The sequence below is a fragment of the Microcaecilia unicolor genome, chromosome 4 (assembly GCF_901765095.1).
Source record: "Microcaecilia unicolor chromosome 4, aMicUni1.1, whole genome shotgun sequence".
NCBI lineage: Eukaryota > Metazoa > Chordata > Amphibia > Gymnophiona > Siphonopidae > Microcaecilia > Microcaecilia unicolor.
In genome coordinates this window covers 209,669,011-209,693,995 of record NC_044034.1, presented here as the reverse complement: position 1 = coordinate 209,693,995, position 24,985 = coordinate 209,669,011, and the positions used below count along the sequence as shown (strand labels likewise).

The window sequence follows — 24,985 nt, the reverse complement described above, 5'->3', positions numbered from 1 at the left end:
CTGCAAGTCCTTAAACTTCACCAGTGATCCATCTGACTGGAGCAGATGTTCTAGCAAGAAAAACAGGAGACAGCCCACTGCAGAATCGAATCAAACAGCATAGCAGCAGCAACAGCAGCAGTGATCCAGGGAAGGATGAGTAGCCAAGAGTTCATCCAAACGAGACTTTATTGGAAACAAGACCCAACCTGGCCAAGTTTCAGACAAACTTTCATCAGGGGTGTACAATTTACATGTAAACACAAAAAACAGTACAAAAAAAAAACCAGTTAAAATCTTGGGTATGATCATCATAAAAACAAAATTTAAAATATAAAAAAATACATCTAGACATTACTAAACAGGTTTCCAAGCACAATCACAGGTACTTAGTGCAAATGCCTCAATTCCCTGTAGACACAAAACATGCATTTCAGAAATTATCCATACTAAAGCAAATTTGTATATGATTTCAGTGTAAATAGAAAAATGCCAGAATATCAGACCGTGTTTATCCCATGACAATGTTTAATAGAGATATAGTTTATAGGAATTTTGATGCTGTTATGTATTATCTAATTTTTGCTCATCGCTGTTCTCTGAAATCATCCATCCTAATCTGATGTAAGTATATATTAAGTACTGTGTTTAGGTATATTTTATTTTTGTTATTATCTAAATAGTATTTTTTAAATTACAGTGGTGGAAATAAGTATTTGATCCCTTGCTGATTTTGTAAGTGTGCCCACTGACAAAGACATGAGCAGCCCATAATTGAAGGGTAGGTTATTGGTAACAGTGAGAGATAGCACATCACAAATTAAATCCGGAAAATCACATTGTGGAAAGTATATGAATTTATTTGCATTCTGCAGAGGGAAATAAGTATTTAATCCCTCTGGCAAACAAGACCTAATACTTGGTGGCAAAACCCTTGTTGGCAAGCACAGCGGTCAGACGTCTTCTGTAGTTGATGATGAGGTTTGCACACATGTCAGGAGGAATTTTGGTCCACTCCTCTTTGCAGATCATCTCTAAATCATTAAGAGTTCTGGGCTGTCGCTTGGCAACTCGCAGCTTCAGCTCCCTCCATAAGTTTTCAATGGGATTAAGGTCTGGTGACTGGCTAGGCCACTCCATGACCCTAATGTGCTTCTTCCTGAGCCACTCCTTTGTTGCCTTGGCTGTATGTTTTGGGTCATTGTCGTGCTGGAAGACCCAGCCACGACCCATTTTTAAGGCCCTGGCGGAGGGAAGGAGGTTGTCACTCAGAATTGTACGGTACATGGCCCCATCCATTCTCCCATTGATGCGGTGAAGTAGTCCTGTGCCCTTAGCAGAGAAACACCCCCAAAACATAACATTTCCACCTCCATGCTTGACAGTGGGGACGGTGTTCTTTGGGTCATAGGCAGCATTTCTCTTCCTCCAAACACGGCGAGTTGAGTTCATGCCAAAGAGCTCAATTTTTGTCTCATCTGACCACAGCACCTTCTCCCAATCACTCTCGGCATCATCCAGGTGTTCACTGGCAAACTTCAGACGGGCCGTCACATGTGCCTTCCGGAGCAGGGGGACCTTGCGGGCACTGCAGGATTGCAATCCGTTATGTCGTAATGTGTTACCAATGGTTTTCGTGGTGACAGTGGTCCCAGCTGCCTTGAGATCATTGACAAGTTCCCCCCTTGTAGTTGTAGGCTGATTTCTAATCTTCCTCATGATCAAGGATACCCCACGAGGTGAGATTTTGCGTGGAGCCCCAGATCTTTGTCGATTGACAGTCATTTTGTACTTCTTCCATTTTCTTACTATGGCACCAACAGTTGTCTCCTTCTCGCCCAGCGTCTTACTGATGGTTTTGTAGCCCATTCCAGCCTTGTGCAGGTGTATGATCTTGTCCCTGACATCCTTAGACAGCTCCTTGCTCTTGGCCATTTTGTAGAGGTTAGAGTCTGACTGATTCACTGAGTCTGTGGACAGGTGTCTTTCATACAGGTGACCATTGCCGACAGCTGTCTGTCATGCAGGTAACGAGTTGATTTGGAGCATCTACCTGGTCTGTAGGGGCCAGATCTCTTACTGGTTGGTGGGGGATCAAATACTTATTTCCCTCTGCAGAATGCAAATAAATTCATATACTTTCCACAATGTGATTTTCCGGATTTAATTTGTGATGTGCTATCTCTCACTGTTACCAATAACCTACCCTTCAATTATGGGCTGCTCATGTCTTTGTCAGTGGGCACACTTACAAAATCAGCAAGGGATCAAATACTTATTTCCACCACTGTATACCTTCATTGTGGTATAAACTATATGTTAGTTATACTTTTGTCATGGGATATACACTGTCTGTTGGATACTTTGGCATTTTTCTATTTACATTGAAATCATATGTAAATTTGCTTTAGTATGGATAACTTCTGAAATTCATATTTTGTTTGTCTACAGAGAATTGAGACATTTGCATTAAGTACCTGTGATTGTGCTTGGAAACCTGTGTGGTAATGTCTGGACGTATTTTTTATATTTTAAATTTTGTTTTTATGATGATCATGCCAGTCCACACATGACGTAAGATACATGCCTTATTCTACTGTTTGAGAACTGGTTAACCCATCCCTCCTTGCTTCCAGTTACCCAAAAGATAATTCCACCTCATCTTTGTCTTATGTCCTCCCCAGCAGAATTTCACTACCAGCTTTCACAAAGAATATAAATCCCTACGGAGCAGACGGAAGAGACTGGAGGACATACAACCAACGTGGAAAAATAACCATACGATATAAACATTTTCCCCTTCAAAGACGAGGGCAAGCTACTCCAATGGTCCAATTCCACCCCCCCTTTTTTTTTTTTAAATATGTTTCAACTATGTTAGTTGAATGTTCTAATGTATGCATACTAGGTGTATCATTAGTATTATGCTAACACTGTGTTATATCTCTGGTATTTGAATTCCAGTGCTGTTAAATGTGTATGTTTTTGATACTGGTTCACGGTAGTTCTGTTATTAGGTTTCAATGTACTGTTTTCAAGGTTACCTCATTTTTTGTATTTGTCTATTCTTGGTTATTTTAGTATTGTTAGTTAAGCTGTTAACAAAATGTTAAATTCTATGTTAAACTGTACCTGCTATACACTGCCTTGGGTGAATCTCTTCTTAAAGGCAGTTAATAAATCCCAATAAATAAACTCTCTTTTTTTCCTTCCTCAAATCCTTGGCTTCTGCTAATTGGTTAATGGTTAGCGTTTGCTCCTCTGTATGTGAGCTATCACTGGCTAATGCTCATGTCTCTCAATCTCCTTTCAGGAAGTGTGCTCTGAGTGGTGTGTCACGAGCCTGCAAGCATCGGATCAAGCTGGGAGATTCTGGGACCTATTACTTCATCTCGCCATCCTGCAGGGCCAGGGTAAATCCTTCAGGTTCTTTGCATACACTTTTAGATCTTTTCTTTGCTCATTAAAAAAGTGCTTAGGTACAGAGCTTTCAGGAAGAATATTGTAATACCTCTGTATCGCTGTGGTGCAAGTTCACCTTGAGTATTGCATGCAGTTCTGGTTGCTGTATCTCAAAAATGATATAGTGGAATTAGAAAAGGTTCAAAGAAGGGCGACCAAAATGATTAAGGTGATGGAACATCTCTCATATGAGGAAAGGCAAGAGGTTAGGGCTCTTCAGCTTGGAAAAGAGACAGCTTGTGGGGGTGTATGGTAGAAGTCTGGAAAATCCTAAGTGCTGTAGAATGGGTAAAAGTGAATCAAATTTTTTTACTCTTTCAAAGAGTACAAAGACTAAGGGATACTCAGTGATGTTACATGTTAGTACTTTTAAAATGAATAGGAGGAAATATTTTTTCACTTAACAAATAGCTAAGCCCTGAAACTCATTACCAGAAGATGTGGTAACAGTGGTTAGCATATCTGGGTTTAAAACAAGGTTTGGACGGGTCTCTGGAGAAAAAGTTGATAGTCTGCTATTGAGATAGATGTGGGAGAAGCCACTACTTGTCCCTGCATTGCAACTTGCTACTATTTAGGATTCTGCTAGGTTCTTGTGACCTGGATTGGCCACTTCTGGAAGCAGGGATACTGGGCTAAATGGACTGACCCAGTATGGCTAGTCTTATGGGAATTACAATATGGTGTTCCGAAAGGGGCCATACTTTCTCCCCTCTTAACATTTTCGCAAAATAGCAATAACAGTATACATCACATGGATCAATGTCCTAGTTGAAAGGACATGCCTAGTGGAGGAGTGGCCTAGTGGTTAGGGTGGTGGACTTTGGTCCTGGGGAACTGAGGAACTGAGTTCGATTCCCACTCTGGGCAAGTCACTTAACCCTCCATTGCCCCATGTAAGCCGCATTGAGCCAGCCATGAGTGGGAAAGCGCGGGGTACAAGTGTAACAAAAAAAAAAAAATGCATCAATACCTAATCAGTGGATGATCTCTATAGGGAGCTTGAATTTCCTAAAATCAAGTTCTGTGGGTAATGGTGCATCCGCCCACAATCTCAGATTTTATCTGAAGATAAGCTGCTGCTTCTGAGTAAGGAGGTAGAAATTATGGGTATTACTTTTGACAAACATTTAACATTCCAGGCTCACATTAATACGGTTGCTAAAGATTCTTGTTTTTACTTTATGGCATATTCAGTTGATGAATATTTTGTAGACAACAGAGACCTGGTTTCTACTGATCATATTTTCTTCATAAGTTTGTTTAGATTACTGTAATTTTCTGTTTATTGGTGTGCAGCAGAGACAACTATAAAGACTTTAGTTAATTCAATACACTGCCACATTTTTCTTTTTTAATGGAGGGTGGAGAGTGTTTGAATATCGGCAATGTACTGTTTCTCCAGGGTAAAAAGCAAAATCTCTGCCTTGGCTCCCAGTGTATTTAGATCTAGTTTTAAAACTATCTGTATGATATTTTCAGCACTAGGCCTGAAATATTTAAATAACAGCTTGGCAGTCTATAAACTGGATAGAATGTTATCAACTTTGCAGGATTTACATTTTTACATTCCATTTTTATCCAGTATATGATTAGAGGACAAGGAGAATGTGGTCTTTTCCTATGTGGACATTGTTCTCTCCACCATGATCCCAAAAGAAATCAGACTTGAGAAGAGCTATGTTTAATTTTGACAAGCAGTGTAAAGCCTGGGTTTTAATGCAGTTCTTTTAGTTTTTGAAGAACTAGATTTGCTAGAGTGGAGGAGTAGCCTAGTGGTTAGTGCAGTGGACTTTGATCCTGGGGAACTGAGTTCAATTTCCACTGCAGCTCCTTGTGACTCTGGGCAAGTCATTTAACCCTCCATTGCCCTGGTACAAAATACGTACCTGAATATATGTAAACCGCTTTGAATGTACTTGCAAAAACCTCAGAAAGGCAGTATATCAAGTCCCATTTCCCTTTCCCCTTTTTGAATTTTAAGCTGGGTGTAGATACTTACTAGGATTGTATGGTGTCTGAGATTTTATTTTTTCTTTTGTGGGTGTTTAGATTTATATAGTATTATATGCTGTAATATATATATTTGTATTGTTATACACCTGTGTTTAGCAAATTAGCTCTTTGAGCCTCCTCTGAACCAATTAGTACTGTCTGATTCGCGATGCAAATCTTTTCATTTGGGGAAAAATCGGGACTTTCTCCACTTTCCTCCCTTTGTCCAAGTGGCTTCTGCTGTCAATTCTCTAGAACATCAGCAGTGGCAGTAAAAGAAGCTACTCACCTTTGGGCTGGACTTGGCATTTGTGCAGGTTGCCTGCTGTGCCCCGGAACATGAAATGGTGTCCAAGGGGGCGTGACTGACAGCTGTGTCAATGGAGGTTCCTGCCCTGCAGTCAGTAGTTTCTTTTGCCATGGCCACTGCTGAAGCAAGAGCAGCTGTGGCAGGGATGTTGGGGTACAAAGAGAGGGGGCAGAGGCTGGATGGAAGAGGTGGGGGATTGGAGAGAGAGGGCAGAGGCTGGATGGGAAGGGGGCAAAGAATTAGGGCAGATGCTGGATGGAAGGGGAAAGAGGAGGAGGGCAGACGCTGGATGGAAGGAGGAAAGAGGAGGAGGGCCTACCATGGATGGAAGGGGTAAATGCTGAATGGAAGGGGGAGGGGAGGACAAGAGAGAATGAAGAGTGCTGCTGGTCCTGGGGGAATGAAGACAGGGTCACGGAGGGGTGCTGCTGGACATGGCAAGAATAAAGATAGAGAGGGGAGATGCTTAGCATGGTAGGAAGATAGGGACAGGGACACAGAGGGGAGTTGTATGATGGACATGGACAGAGAAGAAATGCCAAATGGACCAGGAGACCCTGGCAAAAGAGTCAAGAAAAGACAGATGAACGTGGAAACCAGAGACTGGGACCAACACAATTACAAAAATTAAAACAGGCAGCAAAGGTAGAAAAATTAATTTTATTTTCTATTTATTAATAGTAGCTTTAAAGAACTAAATTGAATCGAATTGAAAAATTGATTCAAATTGAATCAAAAACTTTATTGCCAAATCAGACAGCACTAGAACCAATAGTTAACAAATAAAAACTATAAATACATGGAGCCACTTACTGCTACAGCTAGAGGAACATGTCCCTCCTGACCTGTGTGGACCTGGCCACATTGGGGAAAATGGGGAAAATGTCAAAGTTAACCACAAAAAGAAACATCTTTATTTATAAAGTATAATTTAAGCACTTCAAGGCTGACAATTGCCATAATTGTTTCAGTAACAAGTCTGAAACTATGTTTGTCACTGTTTCACTTTCAATTAAGTTCCACCAAGACACACTGTAACTTCCTCACACCATGCAATAAGTTACTCTTCCCTTTTTTTTTTTTCCAGAATGCTACCTTTAGATAAAAGTCACACATTCCTTCCAACTTTCGCAAGTTTCGCAAAACTTTGAAGACATTTCTCTTCAACAAAGCCTACAAAAATAATCTTTGATGAATCAAACTACAAACCTTTGAAGACACTTCCCCTCAACATAGCCTACAAAACAATCCTGATGAATCATACTACTCCGTACATCACCCAAACGCTCTAAAACACTTCGACATGACCTTACCCATTACCTTCTAATTAATTCCTCTTTTACTACAATTCACTACCAACTGTACCCAACTCTATGTAACGATCATACCAAATTCATATCCTGTAAGCCACATTGAGCCTGCAAAAAGGTGGGATAATGTGGGGTACAAATGCAATAAATAAATAACCCCCAATACTTTCATTCAATAGAAGCTCCGACCTACATGTCAGACCTTATAGACCTGCCTATTAGGAATGCAAAAAGATCATCACGCACATTCCTCAATCTCCACTATCCTAACTACAAAGGGCTAAAATATAAATCCACATATGCAACCAGTTTCTCATACATCTGCAAGCAGCTATGGAACGCACTACCAAAAGCCATAAAAACAACGCAAGACCTAACCACTTTCCGAAGACTACTGAAAACAGATCTTTTCAAGAAGGCATACAATAAACAGTCATCTTAAATACTAAAAAAAAAATAACACTATACACGATCTATACAAAACCAAACACTTATCACTTGACTGATTAAACTCCTCGAAACTATGATCAAACAACTCCACTTCAAACCTTACACTGAGTAGGGACCCTTTGAAGCTGATGACCTAATGTATGGTACAATCCAATTTATTACTTAGGAACCTTCACACAATACCATAATTTATTCTTCCTTACCATGTATGTATGCACATGATGTATATATACACCATGATCTGTTCCATGTATGTTATGTTACATGCTTGTTACCATGTATGTATACACCTTAACGCAATACTATTTGTAATCCTGCTACCTGGAAATGGCAACCGCCATTACGGCAAATGTAAGCCACATTGAGCCTGCAAATTGGTGGGAAAATGTGGGATACAAATGCTACAAGTAAATAACGCAGTCTGTGTAGAAGTCTCATCTTAGGAACTGTCTTTAAAAAGCTGACAAGTCCAGTCTCGCAGTAGCCAGCTCTTCATTCTCCAGGTTTATGTCTCATCTACATGAGATTGAAATAGAACATTAATATTACAGATCAAAGGATTGGATTCTTAGAGATTTTAAGCAGGTGCCTCAAATATTTTTGAAGAAATTCCTGGGGAGATAGAAACAGAGAAAATGATGACAGAAAAAGATTTGTCTGAGCATGTCGTAGAGAGGTCCCACCTCCAGTCGGGTAGCCCCTTTGCTACTTCGGAGGAGAGAGGTCTCCTAGAAGGAGAGCATTGCCCTGGTGAAGTAGGAAGTACTCCTGTAGCCAGGACCTGCCCACCAGAGAATGTATTATCCTCTCGCACTGAGGATATGTCTCCGATTACAGCCCACAGGGGAAAAGATAGGACTGCTGTTGTAGTTGGCGACTCAATCATTAGCCATGTAGATACCTGGGTGGCTGGTGGACGTGAGGATCGCCTGGTGACTTGCCTGCCTGGTGCGAAGGTGGCGGACCTTACGCGGCACCTAGACAAGATTATAGATAGTGCTGGGGAGGAACCGGCCGTCTTGGTACACATGGGTACCAACGACGTAGGAAAATGTGGGAGAGACGTTCTGGAAGCTAAATTTAGGCTTTTAGGAAGGAAGCTCAAAGCCAGATCCTCTAGGGTAGCATTTTCTGAAATACTACCTGTTCCATGCGCAGGGCCCAAGCGACAGGCAGAGATCCAGAGTCTCAACGCGTGGATGAGACGATGGTGTGGGGAGGAGGGTTTTGGATTTGTCAGGAACTGGTCAGCATTCTGGGGAAGGGAGAACCTATTCCGATCTGATGGGCTTCACCTTAACCAGGGTGGGACCAGGCTGCTGGCGTCAACTTTTAAAAAGGAAATAGAGCAGCTTTTAAACTAGAAACGGGGGAAAGGCCGACAGTCGCTCAAAAGCGCATGGTTCGGAAGATGATATCTTTTGAGGATATCACCCAGATAGGGAAAAAAGGGTTACTTGTGAGTAAGGATGACAAAGAAATCATAGAGGATCAGATAGACTTAAATAAAATTAATAATGACCAGACGGAAGACAACATATTAATAATGCCATGTATTAAACGTAATAATAATCAGAACAACAAGCATACATTGAAATGTCTATACGCAAATGCCAGGAGCCTGAGGCATAAGATGGGAGAGCTGGAGTACATTGTGCACAATGAAAAACTGGATATCATAGGCATCTCTGAGACCTGGTGGAAGGAAGATAACCAATGGGACACAGTCATACAGGGCTACAAATTATATTGCAGCGATAGGGTGGATAGGATTGGAGGAGGGGTAGCGCTGTATGTAAATGAGAACCTTGACTCAGGCTGCAAATATTGCAGGAGACAAAACCCCGACTGGAATCCTTGTGGATTAAAATTCCATGTGAAAAGGGAAAAGGTGTTACAAGAAATGATTTATCTTGGGGAAAAGAGCTCGAGAGCACTTGCTATTGTTTATAATTTAAGAGCAGGCGCTGTATTTATAAGTTTTAGGATATCAATTTCTCCACCAATCACCAAAGGTGATAATTGCAATAAATTAAATAAATTAAGTATATATAAAAGATACCATATACTCAGAACACAAAGAGACCATATTTTTAGCTTCAAAAAGGTTGATTTAATATACAATTGCACACGAGAGGTAGGTTTTTAAAAGGATCTTAGAACAGAGAATTTGTGCATAAAATAGAACAAAGTAGTAGGTAGGTTAACTTACAAGTCCTTGTTACAAGCATGCTGTGGTCCAGCTGATTGATGAGCACATGTTGAGGAGCAAGGCATCAGGGCTTCTGCAGTGAGTGGATCTGAGTTGCTTGCAGCTGAAGAGAATCTCCTGGAGGGAGAGTCTTGAAGAGAGAGAGCTTCTGCAGTGAGTGGATCTGAGTTGCTTGCAGTTGAAGAGAATCTGAATCTTGGGGAAACAGCTTTTGCTTTTATATCTTGCAAGCTGCAGGAGGATATGCCATGTGGATCTTTTTCCTGGTTTCCACATGACCCTTGGGCATTTGCAAAGCATTGTGGTATCTTGGTCTCATGTCTTATGACATCACAAGACTTGCTGTCTGGATTTTGCTGGCAAATGGTCTTTTGATGTACAGGGCTTCCTGCTCAGTCTCTGGAGCAGATACACATTATAAGTCCTTCCTTTCTGCACATGTCTGAAAGCTGATGGGAGGGGCAGGTATACCTTTGACAAGCAAATGTCCTGTTTATGGTTTCCCCTCTGAAGTCTTTGTCTTCAATGGGGTATTCCAGACTTTCGGTCTCTTGGGTCTTTGGTTTTCAGAGATGTCCTGATGAGCGTCCAGGTACCCACCTTAGTCATGCTTTTGTTCAGTCCTTTTAGGTGGGAGGGCAGAGAGAGTTATATATCTCTCTTTTGTCTTTGTTAAGTGTTTGTAATTAACTATCCTTGCTATCAGAAGTTCCCAGAAAAAGGGATGGGGAGAGAGGGGCTTGAAATGAAACTATTCTCTCTGCTGCAGTGTCAAATATATATATATTTAAAAGCTGCACAAATATATTGGTGTATATATATGTATCTGATAATAAACTGATACCATTACAAAGGGCTGGTGATAGGAGTGTACTACCGTCCGCCTGGCCAAGATGAGCAGACGGACGTGGCAATGACAAGGGAAATTAGGGAAGCGAATAAAAAGGGCAATGTAATATTAATGGGTGACTTCAATTAGCCGGATATAGACTGGGTGAATGAAACATTGGTACACGCAAGGGAGGTGAAATTTCTTGATGAAATCAAGGACGGCTTCATGGAACAGCTGGTTCAGGAGCCGACGAGAGAAGGGAAAATACTAGACTTAATCATTAGTGGAGCTCATGATCTGGTTCGGGGGGTAACGGTGCGAGGGCCGCTTGATAACAGTGATCATAATATGACCGGTTTTGATATTGGCTACGAAGTAAGTGAACTCAGGAAATCAAATACACTAGCGTTTAACTTTAAAAAAGGAGACAACAATAAAATGAGGAGAACGGTGAAAAAAAGACTGAGGGGAGCGGCTGAAAGGGTAAAAAACTTGAATCAGGCATGGATGCTGTTCAAAAACACCATCCTAGAAGTACAGGACAAATATATTCCGCGTATTAGAAAAAGAGGAAAAAAGACCAAACGTCAGCCGGCGTGGCTAAACGGTAAGGTAAAGGAAGCTATTAGAGCCAAACAACAATCCTTCAGAAAATGGAGAAGGGAAGCGACGGAAGACAATAAGATAAAGCATAAGGAATGTCAAGCCAAATGCAAAAAGGAGATAAGGAGGGCTAAGGAGGACTTTGAAAAAAAAGTTAGCGATAGAAGCGAAAACACATAGCAAAATTTTTTTTAGCTATATTAAAAGCAGAAAGCTGGCTAAAGAATCGGTAGGGCCGCTGGACTACGGTGGTGTTAAAGGGGCGATCAGGGAAGACAAAGCTGTAGCGGAGAAATTAAATGAATTCTTTGCTTCGGTCTTCACCGAGGAAGATTTGGGAGGGATACCGGTGCCGGAAAAGGTATTTGAAGCGGACGAGTCGGAAAGACTAAATGATTTCTCTGTAAACTTGGAGGATGTAATGGGGCAGTTCTGCAAACTAAAAAGTAGTAAATTGCCGGGTCCGGATGGTATTCATCCCAGAGTATTAATAGAAAAATGAACTTGTCGAGCTGCTGTTAGTAATATGCAATTTATCCCTAAAATCAGGTGTGGTACCGGAAGATTGGAAGGTGGCCAATGTAACGCCGATTTTTAAAAAGGGTTCCAGAGGAGATCTGGGAAATTATAGACCGGTGAGTCTGACATCGGTGCCGGGAAAAATGGTGGAGGCTTTTATTAAGAATAAAATTACGGAGCACGTACAAAAGCATGGGCTGCTGAGACAAAGTCAGCATGGATTTAGTGAAGGGAAGTCTTGCCTCACAAATCTACTGCATTTTTTCGAGGGGGTGAACAAGCATGTGGACAAAGGGGAGCCGGTGGATATTGTATATCTAGATTTTCAGAAGGCGTTTGACAAAGTGCCTCATGAAAGACTCCAAAGGAAACTGGAGAGTCATGGGATCAGAGGCAGTGTATTATTATGGATTAAGAGCTGGTTAAAAGACAGGAAGCAGAGAGTAGGGTTGAATGGTCAGTATTCTCGATGGAGAAGGGTAGTTGGTGGGGTCCCTCGGGGTCTGTGCTGGGACCGCTGCTTTTTAACATATTTATAAATGACCTTGAGATGTGAGTAACTAGTGAGGTAATTAAATTCGCAGATGACACAAAGTTATCCAGGGTCGTCTCATCGCGGGAGGAGTGTGAAAGATTACAAGAGGACCTCGTGATACTGGGGGATTGGGCGTCCAAATGGCAGATGAAGTTCAATGTTGACAAGTGCAAAGTGATGCACGTGGGAAGGAGGAACCCCAATTACGGCTATGTCATGCAAGGTTCCGCTTTAGGAGTTACGGACCGAGAAAGGGATCTGGGAGTCATCGTGGATAGAACGTTGAAATCTTCAGCTCAATGTGCTGCGGCGGCTAAGAAGGCGAACAGAATGTTGAGTATTATTAGAAAAGGGATGGAAACCAAGCATGAGGATGTTATAATGCCGTTATATCGCTCCATGGTGCGACCGCACCTGGAGTATTGTGTTCAGTTCTGGTCGCCTCATCTCAAAAAAGATATAAAGGAATTGGAGAAGGTGCAGAGAAGGGCGACGAAAATGATAAAAGGGATGGGACGACTACCTTATGAGGAGAGGTTAAGACGGCTAGGACTCTTTAGCCTGGAGAAAAGGCGGCTGAGGGGTGATATGATAGAGGTCTACAAAATAATGAGTGGGGTAGAGCGGACAGATGTGAAGCGTTTGTTTACGCTTTCTAACATTAATAGAACTAGGGGACACAAGATGAAATTAGAATGTGGTAGGTTTAAAACAAATTGGAGAAAGGTTTTTCTTTACTCAGTGTGTGGTTAGACTCTGGAACTCATTGCCGGAGAAGGTAGTGACGGCAGCTGGCCTTGCTGAGTTTAAAGGGGGTCTGGACAGATTCCTGAAGGAAAAGTCCATTGATCGTTATTAAATTCTGGGTTTTTGCCAGGTTCTTGGGGCCTGGATTGGCCACTGTCGGAGACAGAGTGCTGGGCTTGATGGACCTTGGTCTTTTCCCAGCATGGCAGTGCTTATGTACTTATGTACTTATTCACAACAGCTACTGAATTTGGGAAAAATGACTAAGCATGAGTTGCTTGACTGAGAGTTCCATTTTGTATAGTCAAGGCAGTGTTGGAGGTTTGCTGGCCAGTGGTCTGACCTCAAATGTTCACTCTTCCCTTTAGAACTCCCATCACCTTGCTGTGATTTTTAACCTTGCATGCTCTATTATCCAGTTATATAAACTTACTGATAAAAGAAAGCGAGAACATATTTTGTGTTATTACACTTTAGACATTCTCTAGTGTGATGTTCCTCCTAGGACAAGGCAAACTTCCAGAAGGACTAACTTGACACTTCCACTGGGATTGAAATGACTTTAGGATTTGTATTTTCTGAAGGACAGATATTAGCAGCAATTTGTCACTAGTGGGGAGTCCTTTCGTTATTCCATGTCAGATGTGCCCACACTGATCTGCGCCTCCAAGGTCGCTTTCCACGAGACACATTTCTTTTGGGAAGTGTTGGAGATGAAAGCTGGATGCTGCTGTGATCTGACGAAGGAAGGAGCCCCACAGCCAGAGCTTGGGGTTACATTGAGGGTTAGAGAGAGGCATTTCATACCGCACAGCAGCATCTTCTGAACACTGAGCTCTGACAAAATTGTCTATCGAGTGTTGGATGGGTTAGGAAGGTTCCACTGGGTAAGATTTCTGCCTGCTTTTCACATCTTAGGTGTTCAGCATCTTCACAAGGTGGCCATCTTGTTCTTTCTTACCTGTTTAGGGTTTTTTTTCTTATCTATCTTTTCTCATCTAGTCTCCCATTCTCTCCCCATGGTTTTACAGCCTAGCTTCTCTGATTCAGGATACTTCATTTGACATGGCAATTTGTATATGTGCTGCCAAAGAATATCGATCGATGATGATTTTTCTTAATAGGGCATATAGATGCCTAAAACAAGCCAACTATCAAGGAAAAAATATATAACACACAAAAAAACCTCTTAAGCTAGCTATTGTACCATCATATAAGAAGCAACCAGGCTAGCAATAGCTGTTAATGAAATCTAGATTTAATCATCAGTCCAGGTCAGCAAAGAGGACTTTTATTCATGTCCAAAGAAACCATGACATATGCAACAATTCTCAATTAGTTTCTCGTTAAGGTATATAGAAAATTATACTCATCTCAAAATACAAGGGACAACTGACAGGGATTCAAGTGAAAGGAGAAAACAATGCACCAGACATGAACAACACATGGTTTTGAGCCCAAAGTGAGTTACATTTAGGTATGCGAGTTATTTCCTGCCCATACAGTTATACTCGAGGCAATGGAGGGTGAAGTCACTTGCCCAGGGTTACCAAGACTGTTAATGGAAGAAGAGGGATTTGAACTCTAACTTCCCTGGTTTACATCTTATTTCTGTAACTATTAGACTGCTCCATAAAACTGTGTGGCAGCTGAGTTCTGGAAAAGCTAGAGGGGACATCAGCCAACATAGAATTGCAGCAGACCGGGCAGGCAGAAGTAAAGCATGGATGAGAAGTGAGCAAGGAGAATATTTTATAGCAGGCCTCGACAAATTTTTATTAAATCTAGGAGCCAGCCCAAAAACTTAGGAGCCAGCTTCTAAGACCTATCTCACTTCTCCTTTCCCACCCTTCCAACATTGTCCTCAGTGAAGTTAGGGCAGAGATGGGTAGTACTTGAGTACAATTGGCAGTACTTGTAACAAGTTACTTTTTTTTGCAATACTTTTTACTTGTAATGAATTGCATTTAAGCTGTACGTTTGTACTTTGTAGCAAATTACAAATTTGGAAAGTAGTTTGAAAAAAAAAAGTATTTTCCATCTCTCTACTTCTCCCCCTCTAGAGGATTTCCAAGTGATGTCAGACGTGGCTTGCAGCTGGTTGGGCCCAAACTTCTGAGTTCGCACTAATAAACTACCATGGGAGATGTGCAGGACCCGGCTCTCTACTGTTTCCTGTTCTAGGCCTGCCTCCTCTGATGTACACTTCCAGGACTGGCACAGGAAGCACTAGAGGTTCTGCAGAGAGCTGTGTCCCATCCATCTCCCATGGTAGTTTATTAGTGCAGGCCCAGCAGAGGTGCATGGGAGGGAGGAAGTGAGACTGTGCTGCAGGGCTGCAGTGGAGGGTGGGGGAGAGAGAGAAATTAGGCAAGACTGGATAGATGAGGAGGGAGAGAGAAACGAGGCAAGACTGGATGGGGGGGGGAAGGAGAGAGAAAGAGAGTGACAGAGAGATGGGGCAATACTGGATAAAGGCAGGTGGGGGGAAGAGACAGTCTATCAACTGGGGAGAGTGAGAGAAATTGAGCAAGACAGGATAGGTGGGGACATAGGAGTCAACTTTTCAAAATATTTGGGAATGCTGAACCCAATAGAAATTACCCCTCCCTGGACACACAGAGTTTGCTGAATATTGGAGCTGGAACAGATCAGTGTTGGATTTAGTTATAGTGGAAGAGGTGAAGAAGACAGAAGAAGAGAAGAAAATGACACATGGACAGGAGACCTTTGGAAAGAGAGTTAACAGAAGACAGGAAAGCAGTAACCAGAGACTGTGACCAACAAAATTAGAAAAATTAAATGGCCAGACTGGAAAGGTAGAAAAAATAATTTTATTGTTAATTTAGGATAAAATAATGTGGTAACCATGTTAGTCCACTTTAAAAGTTAATAAATATAAAGAAAAGAAAAAAATAAGGTGACGCCTTTATATTCGACTATATACATTTTTTGACTAACTTTCAGAGGCCAAAACCTACTTCTTCAGGTTGGGACAGTATGCTGCTGTAATAGTATGCTTGTCCTGACTTAAGGAAGGAGGTTTTTGCCATCAAAAAATGTAACGTTAGGCCAATAAAAATGTACCACTTATTTTCTTGTTTTTGTTTTAGTTGTTAATTTTTAATGTAGCACTTAGAATATGTAAGATTTTGAAATTTACATCTGCTCTTTTTATATTTTGCACATTACAAAAGGACGTGTCACTGTTTCTGTTTCTTTGGTTTTACACTGTATGCAGAGTATGGCTTCTCGGGGTTCAGTGTAATTTTTGTTTACATATTTCTATTTTTATTTTTTGATTCTTACTCTATACTTTATGAGGAGCTACCTCTGTCCATGTGTGAAAAAGGCCGGGTATTCTTTTAGCAAGAAGTGTCTATGTAGGACTGATCTGTACTAATCCAGCTTGTTTTGTTTTCTAATAGGTGTATTAACATTCTTCTTATCTTCCCACTGCAATGCTCAGGGTGTTGTGTTTTTAAGAGCTATACTTTATTACTTTTACTAGAGTATTCTTTTTATAAGATTTTCTGCTTTTACTTCACTACTTTTGAAGCCAGTACTTTTATTTTTTACTTAAGTACTTTTAAAATGTAACAAAAACCCATCTCTGAGTTGGGGGGGGGGGGGGGGGGGATTTGGAATTCCATCCCAGTTTAGCAGTAGCTTTCTTAGAAATGTTATTTTTCCTATTTTATGCCTGTGGGCAAAGACTCTTTAATAAATCGGTTCCTTAAGGTCCCTCTGCTAATCAATTGCAGAAGTCAATAGTCGCCCTTCCCAAAGCAAGCTGTAGGCTGTGTGACCGCACCCTCTAGGTAGGTGAAGCAAGTAGACAATTGCCTCTTTGTCTCATCATCATAGAGTGGGTCCCCATCAGTATTTTTTCTCATACCCCCTTCCCACAGCCTTCACCCAGTCTCTCTCCTGACCCTCTCTAGCTTTCTCCCCCCCCCCCCCCCCCAATTCTTCACTCGTTACTTATAGCGCTGCCTGAAACTGCTTCTCTTCACCTTGCATGGTGATCGGGCTCTCCATATACTTGAGCCACACAGTGCAGGAAGTTGGGGAAGTCTCGTGGTTTCAAGTCCCTTGAGACTTCCCGATTCCCCCTGCACCACGTGGCTCAAGTATATGAAGAGCCCGATTGCAATGCAGGGTGGAGAGAAGCAGTTTCAGGCAGTGCTGCAGTAGGAAAAAAATAAATCTTGTGGGGTATGAAATTCTGGGTGCCGAATACAATTTCTAGTCACCGTGGTGACCTAGCTCCTGGGATTTGTTGAGCCCTGTTTTATAGGTATTGTAGAGTTGAAAGTGACAAGGATATTGGGGGTATGTAGGATAGCCCCCCGAGTTCTTAGCATTATTGGAAGAAGTATAGAATTGATAAAAAGTGATCACATGAGTGAGGAATGTTGGGAGAAGGAAAGCTTCAGTCTTAGCAGGTCTGAGAGAGAGGAAAGTGAGAGCACATTTTCAGGGTTTTCAATGCACTTTTACAGCTGTTACTGTTGTATAAGTTTGCATTTTTATATGTAATATGAAATTAATATTTTGAAGCATATAGGTGGCTGGTAGCAGCGCTTACTGTATTTAGTGTGTGTGTGAAAAATAATTTTTTGACCATTTTAAGGACTAACTTTGCCTATTTATGGGCTCTTTCAGAAAGGTGTGCTGAAATCTGGACACAGTGTGTTCTGATGCAGGACTTTCTCTCTCACTAAGCTTAGATTTACTGTGGGCTATTTGTTAAAGCTTTTTCTTTATTTTGTTTCAGGTCGTGTGCTAATGTTTGCATTAGCATGCAGTACCTGTAAAACAAGGGACCTATCTTTGGCACCTCCTGCCTTCTCATTTGCGTCATCAGACTTCTCTGCCTGCTTGTAAGACTGATCTAAAGATGTTCTTATTTAATATGTGGCCTGGGTATCCCTTCTGAATTACTTGAGAACTTCCCTCTCGTTTGCTCCCTCCCTCCTTTTTCTTGAACATATGGAGTTCTCCCCCTCTGTCCCTCACGCTCTGTGTGTATTCACTTACTTCCCTTTTTGTATTTTAAATGTATACATTGTAAGCCACCTAGATGGCATTGCTGGCTGGCGGATTAGTAAATTTTAATAAATTTGAACTTAACATGGGAGCACTTACTGCCATTATGCAGCTGGTGCACATTAATCGGCATGTGTTAGCTGGATAACACATTCAGACCTATAAGCCACCTGTGACAACCCCTGAGCGTGTCGCCAAGTGACATGTGTGACTTATAGAGTGCTATCAGTTGTGTGTGTTGCATGTCACACTTAGGTATGCCAATTTACACCAGCCCATTGACATGGCGTATGCTGGTTTACCTAACAGGCAAAATACTGCAAAATGCTTCATCTTTTGACAACTGGGGTACCACAAGGCTTGATGTTATCAGCTGCCTTGTTTAATGTATATCTTCAGCTGCTGTGTATTCTGTTATGATCTCTAGGAGTTTCTTACAGGATTTATGCTGATGATGATCAGTTTTTTTCTGCCCATATCAGTGATTGATGATATGTTTAACTCACTTGCATTCGACTTTTGAGGCAGTGATGGATTGGCTAGACAAAAATTGTATGCAAATGAATATAGCTAAAACAGGAATAATGTGGATTTTTTTCAGACCCTTCTATTGAGCTGCCAGCTGAACTGGTCTTAATGGGTGTGCCAGTTAAGATTGCTAAGCAAGGAGTTGTGTTGGATTCAACCTTTTCATTTCAAGTGCATGTTCAGACATTGATTTATTCCCTATTCTTCAAACTGAGAATGCTGTTTCATTTGAAGTCTATTCTGTCTGGGAGTGACTTTAAAATGGTCATACAGTCTATGATATTTAGTAGTTTAGATTATTGTAACATTGTATATTTTGGGCTGCCAGGGCCGTGCCGATGCGGTAAGCGAGGTAAGCGCCGCAGGGGGGCGCCCACCTCTGCAGGGCGCCGCCGCGGTGCTTTCCGTCGCCCCGCCGAGGACTTTAAATCTTTTGGCACCAGAGAGGGGGTGCCGCCGCTCCCGCTGCTCTTCATCCTGGCACCCCCCCTCCCGCACCAGCCCTTTAAATTTATTTGCCGAGCGAGCGCAGCACCTCGTGTGCAAGTAAAAGAAGCGGATCCGATCATCTCATTGGGCCTTCCCTCACTGTCCCGCCCTCATCTGACGCAACTTCCTATTTCCTCTAGGGCGGGACAGTGAAGGAAGGCCCAATGAGATGATCGGATTCGCTTCTTTTACTTGCACACGAGGTGCTGCGCTTGCTATCGCGTCGGCAATCTCTTTTTAAAGACGGGTGGCAGGGAGAAGACGAGGCAGGGTGAGGGTGGGGGACAGATGGGGTGACCGTGAAGGTGGGGGAGGACTCGGATAGCAGAAGGGACTGGGTGGGAGCCAGATGGGGTGAGGGGGACTCGGATGGGCAGAAGGGACTGTGTGGGAGACAGATGGGGTGAGGGTGGGGGGCACTTGGATAGCAGAAGGGACTGGGTGGGAGACAGATGGGGTGAGGGGGACTCAGATGGGCAGAAGGGACTGGGTGGGAGACAGATGGGGTGAGGGTGGGGGGCACTTGGATAGCAGAAGGGACTGGGTGGGAGACAGATGGGGTGAGGGGGACTCGGATGGGCAGAAGGGACTGGGTGGGAGACAGATGGGGTGAGGGTGGGGGGCACTTGGATAGCAGAAGGGACTGGGTGGGAGACAGATGGGGTGAGGGGGACTCGGATGGGCAGAAGGGACTGGGTGGGAGACAGATGGGAGAAGGGGCATGAAGCTGGAACTGGGGTCTGAAAAGTGAGCAGGAGGGAGAATGGGGTCATGCCTGGGGCAGGGGTGGATGGGAGAATCAATGGATCTGGAACCTAGGGGCAGCCGCAGGTGGGAACTGGGAGCCGAAAAGAGGGGGCAGTGAGAGAGGGGGGATAGATCCTGGATGGAATGGGGAGTGAGAGGGAGGGCAGACCCTGAATGGAAGGGAGGGCAGAGAGGCATGGATGGGAGGGCAGGGCCCAGGGAGAGGACACATTGCTGGAAGGGGAGGGGAGAGAGGATTGCTGGCTATGGATGGAGGAGGGAAGGGCAGAGAGGGACAAGGATGGACATGGGGGCCCAGGGAGAGGACAAATTGCTGGGAGGGGAGAGAGGAGGATTGCTGGCTATGGATGGAGGAGGGAAGGGCAGAGAGGGACAAGAATGGACATGGATGGGAGGGCAGGACCCAGGGAGAGAGGAGAAATTGCTGGAAATGGATATAGAGCAAGAAATGAAGAAGAAAGGAGAAAAGTAAAGAAATAAATGGAAAGGAAGCCCTGGAAATGGAGTTAAGAGGACAGATAGCAGCAGAATCAGATACTGGACCAGCATGATTGAAAAAAGAAAGTCACCAGACAACAAAGGTAGAAAAAAATTATTTTATTTTCATTTTAGCATTTGGAATATGTCCACTTTGAGAATTTACATCTGCTATCTTATTTTGCAATGTATAGCAATTTGTTTCTAAGAATATTGCTGACAATTCCTTTCAGTGTGGCAAGTGGTGAGCGATCATTTTCATGGGGGGGGGGGGGGGGATCATTTTCACGGGGGGGGGGGGGGGGGGCGCCAACTGATAGTCTGCAGGGGGGCGCCAGAGACCCTAGGCACGGCCCTGTGGGCTGCCAAAGTATTCTGTTCAAGAGCTTCAAATGGTAATGAACTCGACAGTACGATTGTTGATGGGACTTTCCCGTTTTGAGCATATCCTTGTTTGAAGCACTTGAAGTGTCTGCCGATGCAGTGGAGGATATTGTATGAATTGCTGCTCATGGTTCATCAAGCTATATATCAGGATACAGCTGTTTACATAAAAACTGTATTGCAGTGGTATACACTGCCACGATCACTCCGATCTGAATGTCAGCAGTTGCTTGTGATCCCTTCATTACAACGTATACACTTGGAGATCCCAAAGCTGGGAACTTTTTCCATCCAAGGTCCAACTGAGTGGAACAATTTGCTATTACGACTTAAGTGTGAAACCAGTGGTCCTACATTCCAGAAACAGCTCATAAGGCTTTTTTTGTTCCAATTGATTACTGTGTTTGTGCTTTATCTGATTTTTTTTTGAATGCTTTTATGGATATTTTATTGTGACCCGCTCTAGATAAGAGTGGGCTAGAAGAAACTAATAAATCTAAATCTAAGACTTTTCATGTGCTGCAAGCATGTTAGGGCTTAATGCCCTTTAGTAAAATGGTCCTTAAATTGCTAAATATCCAAAGTTATCCCTTTTTGATATGAAGCAGTCTTTTTTTCTGTTCAACACTATTATTCAACTGCTCACTACACAAATAGCAGTCTAACTTGCCTACCCATTTAAGATTATATTTGTGTTTCCAGCACTCTGACCTAGATACATAAATCACTCATAAGGCATTTTATTCTGGTGTGGCTATCTATTTCTTCCTCTACTGTTCCATATTGCCCGTTTCGTTCTGTTGAGAATTAAGGGGTCCCAAGCCCCCCCAAGAAGGCTTAAATGACCTTAATCTGACTCCATCTCTAAATAGCCCTAGAACTGGGGCAATCAGGGGGTTGTGAAGTTCTAAGAGGAGTTGCCACTGAGAGAGACGTTAGATCTAAGAGACCCGCATTAGTCCGCCTCTCAGCACTAGCAAGGAATAGATACCAGCCTTATGACAAACTGGATTTAGGTTACAAGTTATATAATGCAGCGAGTGATAGCCTGATACAGCAGAAGCATTTATACTTACAGCCTTTCATCATTAAGTTAAGCCCACAAATCATCATTTCGAATAAGGATTTTATTTGTACATCAGACTTTAATCAGGTACATTCAGCAGACAGATTCTGGGTACAACCGGACAGAGCTTCGCCGTCTGAGATAAGCGTTGGGGCGGATACCAAAGCTATGGCAAATTGTCCCCTCTTTTATACACAAACTCTCCATAGAAGTCAATGGTGAGATACCTAGCTCTCAATTTCTGAGATGATACTTTCCCACGCAGTCTTATCAGCATGTTTTGGGAAGCGTTGAGATAACAGTTCCACATCTGTCTGTGTCGCAATACTTTTCACACCATCTTAAGAACCCTGTATAACCCTGTATAACCCTGTATAACCTCTGTTGCCTTTTATACAAAAGTAATAGACTCCATTTTGCTCATCTGATTTAAAGTGACAGTTGTACCAGTTTGTGTCAGGACTCATTGTTCAGACCTGCTTTTTTTTACAGATATTTGGCCTAGTCAGTACTTTAGTTATTTTAGGCTTCATAGCCTTGGCCCTCACTATTCCAGTGGTAGATCCAAAGCTAGGCCATATATTAACAGTTCTCTCGATGCTAATCACGTGGTCCTCCCTGAGCCTAGACGGGCCTGTTTAGAATCCACACAAAACTCAGCCTTTTATTTTTTTTAGTTCCCTCTTTGGAATTATCTCCTTCCACACATTCGCTCTGAACCATCTTCTCTTGCTTCAAGTCTCTTGTTAAAATATGTTATTTCTCCTTGGCCTTTCAACATGTCCCCCAATGAGTCTTTTGTCGGGGGCTTGGCTTGGGATGCCCTAGTTAGCCTTAATTTACTTATTTGGTTTGATTGAGCCTATCTGGATGTTTGTCTTCTGTCCTATCAACGATTGAGTTCTTTTCTGTCATTTCATTTTAGTGTTTTTTTAAGTTGTAAACTACTTAGATCCATCTGTTTGGAACATTTGGAATAGAAAGTTTTATAATAAACATGAACATAACTAAAAATCCTCATAAATATATAAGCTATGTATTTATAGTTCTGTCATGCTCTGAGCTATTTTGAATAAGGTAACCTATTGTATTTTAATACAGTAGCAGCTAGTTTGATGTAGCAGAGAAATGGGGAAAAGATCAAACTGAAACCAAGCAACAGGAATATGGGAAGATTGATAACAATCCAGGTGTGATTTGGTATAACAGTGAATACCCTAAATCAGGGATTCTCAACCCAGTCCTTGGGACACACCTAGCCAGTCATACCCTGCCTCCACTATATGCAGATTTATCTCATGCATATTCATTACGTTTATCCTGAAAACCAGACTGGCTAGGTGTGTCCCAAGGACTGGGTTGAGAAACCCTGCCCTAAAAGTGTGGCACCTACATGTAGGCACCAATAGCATGTGAATGTTACAGAATTCTGGCACTTATGTACATAATTTAGTGCCAGTAATTGAAAATTCCACGTGTAAGTGTTAGGTACTATTCTGTAACTGCTGCACAGCAGAGAGGTGGAGCATGTCGCCAAGTGACGTGTGCGACTTACAGAATGCTATCAGTTGTGTGTGTTGCATGGCACACTTAGGTGCGCCAATTTACACCAGCCATTGACTTGGTATAAGTTGGCACACCTAACTTTCGGGGTGCCATAGTATTCTATAATGGCTTAGGCTCACCCGGAAGCAGTTATAGAATTGGGGCTACATCTTGGCACCAATTTATAGAATTTGCACCCTTACAGAACAAAAATAAACTGACAACCAGAGCTCAGGAAGCAAAGACAAGAAGTGAGGAAGGGTCCAAGGAGGAGTCGACAATGAGGTCCTTGAAGGAATGAATGTAGAGGGAAGATGGAAATGCAAACCAGGTTAAGACTAATTCAGAAAACATCAAAGCAAAGAAGGGAGTCCGGTGGTCAACTCAAAAAGTACAGAGAGGAGCATGGAGGATTGAGGGTTACATGCGGGGATTATATGGATCTGGGTGAGGAAATGGAGAACCTGACAGTCAGTCTGGGTGGGGAGGGGGCATCAGCTGATTCTTTTAAAAATCTGGTCTGTAGATGACATGTTTACAGCCTGCCTTTTTTTCCCTCCCTCTCTAGATCACAGCAGTGTGTAACTTCTTCACCTACGTTCGGTACATCCAGCAGGGTCTGGTCAGACAGGACGGTAAGGATATTATAGTAACGCAAGAATTTGGGCAGGGTAAACATGCCCATTATTAGGAAGCCATGACTTTTTATCTTTGGCTTTTTTAGGGGTTTTGGAGACTAAAGGGACGATAATTCAGACTGCAGGAAGGAGCTCGAATATTCAATTTTGAGCTGTTTCCGGTGACCGGCATTGAATACCTAGTTTATTTTTGGCCGGTTTAAACTTAACTGGCTATGTTAATATTTGGTGATAGCCGGTTAAGTTTAAACAGGCCAAAGATATTCCAGCTATTTGCGTGGCCCAATATGGGTGCTTACAATAGCTGGTAATGTGCTGGGATAGCTGGTTATCTCCTAGCTGTTAACCGTGAATATTCAGTGGGGAATAGCTGGTTATCCCCCACTGAATATCACTGGATAGTCGGTTAAGTGCCAGATGCTGTAATTGACCGGTTAAATTGTTTTGAATATCGGGGGGGATGGGGGGGTGGGGGGTAAGAGCTTACAGTTCATACAACTTGTTGTAGGTAACACTTAAGAGTAATGGAGCTGGGTCATAATTGTGTTCCAGTCTCATTGGATGAATAGTAACATAGTAGATGACGGCAGAAAAAGACCTGCATGGTCCATCCAGTCTGCCCAACAAGATAAACTCATATGTACTACTTTTTGTGTATACCTTACCTTGATTTGTATCTGTCATTTTCAGGGCATAGACCGTAGAAGTCTGCCCAGCACTAGCCCCGCCTCAGAACCACCAGCCCCGCCTCCCAACCATCGGCTCCACCACCCAATCTCGGCTAAGCTTCTGAGGATCCCTTCTGAACAGGATTCCTTTATGTTTATCCCACGCATGTTTGAATTCCGTTACCGTTTTCATCTCCACCACCTCCCGCGAGAGGGCATTCCAAGTATCCACCACTCTCTCCGTGAAAAAATACTTCCTGACATTTGTCTTGAGTCTGCCCCCCTTCAATCTCATTTCATGTTTTCTAGTTCTACTGCCTTCCCATCTACGGAAAAAGGTTTGTTTGTGGATTAATGCCTTTCAAATATTTGAACGTCTGTATCATATCACCCCTGTTTCTCCTTTCCTCCAGGGT

At 42.6% G+C, this 24,985-nt stretch overlaps 1 protein-coding gene across 1 annotated transcript in view; it reads left to right on the top strand.

The window, feature by feature from the left end:
* RAB3IL1 (RAB3A interacting protein like 1) overlaps positions 1-24,985 on the top strand; it is a 119,714-nt gene that overhangs the window by 82,654 nt on the left and 12,075 nt on the right. Inside the window, exons 8-9 of the mRNA XM_030201185.1 lie at positions 3,293-3,392; positions 23,832-23,898. Coding sequence (XP_030057045.1) covers positions 3,293-3,392; positions 23,832-23,898 — 167 coding nt within the window. The remainder of the gene's footprint in view (positions 1-3,292; positions 3,393-23,831; positions 23,899-24,985) is intronic.